The sequence below is a fragment of the Poromitra crassiceps genome (assembly GCF_964638095.1).
Source record: "Poromitra crassiceps genome assembly, chromosome: 27".
Classification (NCBI taxonomy): Eukaryota; Metazoa; Chordata; class Actinopteri; order Beryciformes; family Melamphaidae; genus Poromitra; species Poromitra crassiceps.
The window spans coordinates 1,129,553-1,137,096 of NC_139650.1; the positions used below are offsets into that span (position 1 = coordinate 1,129,553).

General features: G+C 45.1%; 1 protein-coding gene across 1 annotated transcript; it reads left to right on the plus strand.

The window, feature by feature from the left end:
• Positions 1-4,706: 4,706 nt before the first annotated feature.
• Positions 4,707-6,038, plus strand: apof (apolipoprotein F; the record flags this gene model as incomplete). Its single annotated transcript, XM_083661944.1, has 1 exon — positions 4,707-6,038. The coding sequence occupies one exon, from the start codon at positions 4,707-4,709 to the stop codon at positions 6,036-6,038; it is 1,332 nt and encodes a 443-aa protein (XP_083518070.1).
• Between the last annotated feature and the right edge of the window lie 1,506 nt (positions 6,039-7,544).

Sequence of the window (7,544 nt, forward strand, 5' to 3'; positions counted from 1 at the left end):
CTGAGTCCATAAGAGAGGAGCTTCTTCTTCCTCTGAGTTAACGGAGCCCCGGTTCCACTTGATATATTCGTGATATCACCCGCACATACGAGTTTTCTGTTTGTAAATTAGACGTTAGGCAAATTAGGCACGTAGCCTATATAACCGGGGAACAATACGCTACCGCTACTGCTAACGAACGGAGCTACGCCCACAACCAACAGACACGTCACCACCACCACAATACCAGAGTGCCTTGCGGCACCGGGGGGCGGGGGAAGGGTTCCCCTATAGACCAAATCACCGTGACGTCACCATGTAAACAAATTTACTTCCGGGTACCACTTGGGGAAGGCGGCAGGTTTAAATGTGCGTGTTGTCAAATAAATGCTGTCAAACCCTCTCGTTGTTTTCGGCCGACTACTTTCAATTTAAATGGTTAAACGGTTGGTAAACATGCTTGTCCGACGTATCTAGCCTTTCTTCTGTGTTTGTTTTATGTAGTGTTAGCTAGCTAATAACGTTTGCTTGTCTGTCAAACTCGCTGTTTTTTACGTTACAGACAGAGTAACCTCGCGTCACCAGGCTCTTCTCGGCGAGAAAGAGCCTGGTACAGACAGAGCTACTGACGCCACGTCAATTTAATTTAGCTTCAAGTCTACTCTGGTCTGGTCCAACAGGTAAATTAGCTAGTCTGGTCTCCACTAACGTTAGTGAAAGTGTTGTTATGAATGATATTAAACAACAACACAACACGGACGAACCATTTTTGTCTTCTTTGTCTGTTTTTGTCTTCAACATGTCAGTTTGTGCCGTTCACCGCCATTATAATGTGTGGACCCAGGGGTACCCGGAAGTAAATGTAAACATCCCGCTGATTTGGTCTATTCCACATAGTGTTGTAGAATTAATGATGAGCATGAGATGTATAGCCACACTCTGCTTGGCCTATTTTTTTCTTTATTGTTTACAATCAATATTCAGATATTCTTTTTTTATACATAGGCCTACATGGATTAATTTATGAAACAATTAAATTATAGATGATATCACATTGTATAGCCTATAAAACATACATCCAAATATAGAACCATTTGGAAGCTTTTAGGGGAAACAATAAGGGAAAAAATAATCTACATTTTGAAGATATTGTTGAAGGTTTCCCATAGCTCAATACCCTTCCCTGTGTGACTGGCCATTTTGTCAGGCCTCGCTCACAGAGTTGGCATGCAGCCGCTCCTCTCTCTCCACAGATGGTTTTCATAGCCCACTTGAGTGCATGGCTGAGTGTGCTATTCCATAGTTCACTGGCTGATTCAAACCCTGCTCACCTGTGTGCTTCTCCAGTGTGGAGCTCTTCATGGTGCTGAACCTGTGTTGAGGCATTTTGGCAACTATTGGCAATTTTTGCCCATTTAGTTGGCCCTAATTACCGAATTCAAAAAAATTCGGCTCCATTAGGTCACCCACAAGGGTGCCCTTTACACTTCCTGAAAGATTCACCCCGATCGCACGTAAAATGGCATAGCTGTCCTATGAAGATTCACAGCCCTACTGCGTGCCAATACAGCAGGCGAGGCGACGCAGCAGCCGAGCTGCGTATGCGAGCTGCAGGGTTCAGGCCGCACAGCGGCCGAGCTACCGAGCCCGCGTGTAGTGAGCGAGCCAATCAAATGCGCTGACTAGTGTCAGTAAATTGTCACATACAGTAGCCTATATAGTCAGGGCCGGCCCTATCCATCTGGGCGCCCTAAGCAGGATATAGATCAGGGGCCCCCTCCCAGGGGCGGGGGTTTAGGGGCATCCGCGCTGGAAGTACTTTTAAGTAGGGTAGGGGGTGCTATAAGGAGGGGACTCTGACGTTTTTGACGTTTTTTGGACTTTTAGCCATATTTAGAGGAATATTTAAAACAAACAAACGTGACGATGATGACGCTAGTTTGTAGCCCTATCAGTGTCAAGCAAGCGTGTAGAACCCAGCAGCCATAGGGGTTGTGTCGTGTTTTAAATGCATCGAGAGAAGAAGGAATGAACCACAGAAAAACGATGGAGAACATGATGTCTATTTAAAGTATTTGTTTTATTTGCAGAATGTGATATCTGACATGGCTCTCTTGAGTCATGGAGAGAGATGGTCTTGAGTGTGTTCTCCCTCCCCTCTGAACCTGCGTCCACTGTATTTAAAAACTTTCTTCACTTAGGGCAACTCCCACTTTCAATGCTCTATCATCCAATCAGCTCCTTCTCCTAAATGAGTATGTGCTGTCTGTGGCAGCTGCAGTGTGTGTTATTACCTATCAATCAAACCCCCATCTGACAGCTGCCTCCATCCTTGAAAGGGCCTGCACAGCTTCTTGCCCCTTTCTGCTTAGATGTCCCAACCAAATGGTGTTATCTGTTTTCACGACGGCCTGAAGGGTCATTTCCCCCTTCTCCTGTCCTCTCATAAACAAAGCCTCTGTTGCTTCTGTGTGTGCGTGCCCCCTAAACTGTACTTTTGTGTGTAACTCTCCTAGTCACACCCTGATGCTAATCTAACCCCCTCTGCTAAATCCTGTGTGTTTCTGTGTGTCCCTCCTGAGGCTATCAATTTTATTGCTTCTCTCCCTACTTCAAAGAGAGCCGGAGTGTCTATCCCTGTCCAGCTGCTCTAAACTAGTTAATCCCAGTAACTAGCTGCCCTCTCTACCTGTGCACCATAACTTAATATTTTAAGAATAAATGGTATGGGTACCAGGCCAGATACCACAGTTGCCAGGTCAGTTAAACCAGGGGTACCCAACCTTTTTTGTGCCAAGGACCGGTAGATACATGCAGGACCGGTTGTCACTCCCGGGGCTCTAGGCAGCCGCTTAGTTCGCATATAGGGCGGGCTGGCCCTGTATATAGTCTTTATTTAACAATATAGAAATACAGCAACATTATTTATTCCACCACAAAAGGTTACTTTTCAGTAGCATGTAACCATGGTACTTGAAGTTGCCGCAGTATGGCTTTCATGGTGAGCGGAACTTGTTAATCCTGTGGTTAGTAGCCTACTAGTTTAGACAAAGAAGTAATGTGAAGTCCGACTCAAGACTCACCCTACTCTGCCTCTGATTTGTGGTTGAGTTTGTTCTGAGCCAATCAGCCAATCAGAGGCGGAGTAGAAGTGATATCTCACATTGCGTTTTTTTATTCCACGGTTTGGTTTAAACCTGTATCAATGTTTAAAATGTGTCAATTTGAGAATAAAATGTAGGCTGTTTTATGTATTTAAAATACACAAAATACAAGGTCTGAAAGTATTTTGATACAAATTACATCTTATTTGTCTCTGTCCGGCCAAATACAAATGACAAAATACACAAATGTATTAATACGTAGGCCTATTTTAAATATACTGTATATACTATTTAAAATACTGCCCATCTCTGTATAGTCTGTATACGTCAAAGTGCAAGGGCACATCTTTGCTAGTTTCTAGCACTCAAAATCTTGCTTCTTTTCTTAATTACGATTGGGTCAGTAGAAAGAAAAAATTCGATTTTGAATGCTAGAAACACAAATGTTCCCTTGCACTTGCGCGTAAGATATTGCCCATGGACTTTTATCCACAATTTCTCTGGTGTGAGTGAATGGGACCGCAGAGGGTATACGGCTTCTGTTCCAAGAATGTGGGTCAAAAACAAAACCCACCCTACTTCAGCATAGGAGAGGAGGGGAGGGAGAGGGAGAGGGAGGCGGGGGAATGAGAGGATGCCAGGGTAAACAAAAACCGCTTTAGAAAACATGGACCTTCCCCACGTGAATCAATATTCTAGCCCTGATCTCCCTGTTGAGCAATGAGGCCAACTCCAAAAAGAAGAGTGGACTGAAAGACAGAGGAGGGGGAGGGAGGGAAGGCTGTGGGGAGGGAGGGAGGGCTGTGGGGTGTCATCTGTAAAGGAAGAGAATCTCATTGGAGGCCAAGAGAAAGAAGATCACTATGCATCCACAAAAGCATCCTATATGCTGGAGCCATCTTGGTCTGACTATTACACTCTGGGCTCCTGATCAAATTCTTAAGGTAGGTGTTGGGCAGATAGCTGCAATGTAATTATGAAGTTATGGTGGATGAAGCATAATTTATATTTTTAAATGAATATTCTTAATTTAGTGCAGAATAGAAACGCAGAAAAGAAACACGAAGAATGCTTCAGTCCCCATCTCAGTATTGGAGTGTGGACTATCTGTTTTTGTTTATGTTCAGCCTCTGCTGCACCAAAATTGTCTTCTAATGTTTAATTTTATTCCTTTTCAGGGAAAGCACCCTGATTTATTTTTCTCTAAGTTACTGGCAATCAGCAATTTTTTAATTAGCAAGCATGTATATATTATGCACAGTAATTTCCTAAAGTTAAAAAGGATAATTTATTTTATGAAAGGGGAAACATTCGTCCAATTTGTGAGGTATACAATATGTTCTTGCTGTTTCTGGAGGAAAAGGGACAACTACAGAAAACGGCTCCATGAACGTTAGTTGGCAAATAGCCAGTTAAACTCTGTGTGAGACTAGGTAAACATGCTAAAGTTCACAGGCCTTGACAGCACACAAAGCAAACAAACAAAACTCTTATTCGATCATCAGGCAGAGATTCACATTAAAAAACGAGGACGCATGTGCTAAGTGGGTTGCCTGTTGGTTCTTTTCCAGACTCCTGTGATCAGTGCAGTGGTGTTGAAAAGGGGCTCAGACAAGCGGAACGATGCACTCCAAGTTGAAGTGGCTGATTCTGATCCAGGTCTTGCTGAATGAGCAGGCCCTGTGCAGGGTCCCACCTCCTCTGGCACTGAGGAACACTCTGCTTCCAGGTGCCACCGTCCAGGAGGAAGGAGGGACAACCAACGAGGGTCAGCAGCCTCTTCTGGGATCCCGACCCCCCCTTGGTCTCCCATCCGTAGAACAGGCTGGTCACACAGCGACGGGTATTCAGAAAGAAGACAGATTCCAGTCTGCAGAGCGCATGATTAACACTCTTGGGGCAAAGCTTAAGGGGCAGATGCAAGATCATATTCACATTCAAGGGAAAGTCAGCTGTGAGGAGCTGCTGTCTGCTTCCACCATGGATGACCCATCCTCCTCCATGTTGCCCCAGGAGCTGCTGGGGCTCTCTCTGGTGCCCGTGTTGCTCATGGCAGGCTGCCCCAAGGAGGCGCAGACCCTGGTGCTCAAGCTGTATGACCTGCTGGGAGTGGCCGACGCGGAGGAGCTCCTGATGGAAGTGGAGGGTCTAATAGAAAGGAGAATGTCCCAGCCACCACCGCCAGCGTCAGCAGCATCGCCTTCAGAGAAAGCTCAAGCAGAGCGCCACATAGAGGCTGTGATGTTTAACATCCAGCAGCTGGCCATGGTTGGAGAGGCTGAGATGGGACCGGGAGCTTCTGCGCGGGGCAAGCAGGGAGAGGTGTGCGAGGGCTGGACGAGGGTGAATGGAACCATGCTGTTAGGAAAGCCTGTGGAGGGAGCGGGCGGGCTGGAGGAGGCTGTGAAGGCCTGCGAGAGCCTGGGAGTCCAGTGCGCTGGTGTGGCCCGCGGTGGATTACTAACACCTGGGAAGTACCAGGCGGTGTTGAAGAAAGGCAGCCGTGTCCTGCCCTCAGAATCCTCCCGGTCTGAATGCTGGATCCGCCGGTGCAGCCGCAACGTGGAGGACGTCTCGCTCCCAGGTGGACGGATGAAGCGCAGCCCCCAAAGGAACTGCATCGACAAGAGGGAGGAACGCGTCTCCAGTGTGGTGCAGTGGATCCCAGCAGTCAGCACCCTCTACAACTTAGGCACGGCTGTGTATTACGCCTCGGTCAACTGCTCCGAGACGGCCAAGGAGAGAGCCATCCTGAGCGCCGTTGACCTTGGCACCGATGCGCTCATGGTGGTCACAGGCGGGACAGCCGGGGTGGCGGGGTACGCCCTGGGTGCAGGGGTGAAGACTGGGGTGAAGGCCGGCATCAAATATCTGCTCAGCTCCATGAAGCAAGACGATGACCTTTTGGTGAACCAGCAGTACAGCTGGGAGGAGGGAATCATCACCATACATTAAGATAAAAGGATCAATGCTATCTCTGTGGCTTATACAGTAGCTAATTTCCCCCATTGGCAACAAATATCAAATTTGGTTGTTTTTAAGTTATTAAAAAAAAAGTTAACTGACAGTGACACAACATTTTATGCCCAGGGATGGAGAGTATCAAATTACTTTAATAGGCTTGATATAATCTGCAAAATCTGGGAAACATGTAAGGTTAAATATAATTTTTAATCACTGAGTCATTTCACAATGGATTACTGAGAAACGTATTTGAAAGGTAAAAAGGAAAACGAAAAAAGCTTTTTGTTTGTGTGATTGTGGACACAAACATAATTTTACACAATATGAAGGTTATTCGTGATTGGAGATTATGTTAATAATGGTATTGATATAGTCTGTAAATTGCAATAAATTGTCTGTTTTATGTTATGTTTGATAGAGGCAAACTAATCCAAAAGTGAAAGAGATAGAGTAATCCAGTGGATTGGACACATTGTAAGCAATCTCTGTTATCTGTAACAAAAAGCCACCTTATACAGTAAGATTTTAACCTGGTTTGACAAATATCTGGTGTTGTGTCTAATAGAAACAATAGTTGAATAATTTTAAGAAATTTGGCAGCAACATTACAAGAACTGGTCTCAGGAAACCACGATCTCAAGGTCTCCCATTCAACATCTTTCCTCTTGTTCATTGTCTTCCCTTGCTCGTTCCTTCCCTCCCACACAAAGCCATTGTGCGCACACTCACCTTTGTCAAAGTGCAGGGACTATTGTACTACGGCTAGACGTTGTTTTATATGCATCCATGAAATGGTAATAAATTGTATTTTAAATGTCTATATACAGTAACTGTGGAGATTTTCTGTATTACTGTAGGCTTATGGCCCATTGTTAATGGTCAATAAGATGGTTTGCTGCATTATTACCTATAGCTAAGACACATTGTAGACAGGACAATAATTACATGTAGTTGCAATATTCTGTAAGTCTTCTTGGCTAGTTGGTAAACCAATGTACCACTCTTTTAGCTGGACTTAAGTTACTAATATTATTAATATTATAATACAGATGATATAATACTGATATTATATACGGTATATTGATGATTTTACTTTACTGGTAAATGGACTGCATTCATATTATGTGCCTATTCACCCATTCACAGAGACACATTCATACACTGATGGCGGTGAGCTACAGTACCACGCAGGGTGCTGGCACAGGCTAATCATCGGTGAGGAGGGACTCCCTCCGAGGGAGAGAGACTGAATCGTCTGAAGGTCTTCTTAAGCCCAATACACTGCCCAATACGTCTTCTTAAGCCCAGGTGCACCCTATCAGCCTAACCCAAACACCAGGCTTCTGCAAGACAGGGCCAGTGAGAGAGTGAGATGGTCGTCACAAAAGCTAAAAGCTTATCAGATGGGCGACCCTGGGACAAAACCTTATCAAATGGCCGTCAGTGGTCTAATTTGTGTCAGTTTAGGGGTCGTTGACATGAAAAAAAGTTTGAGAA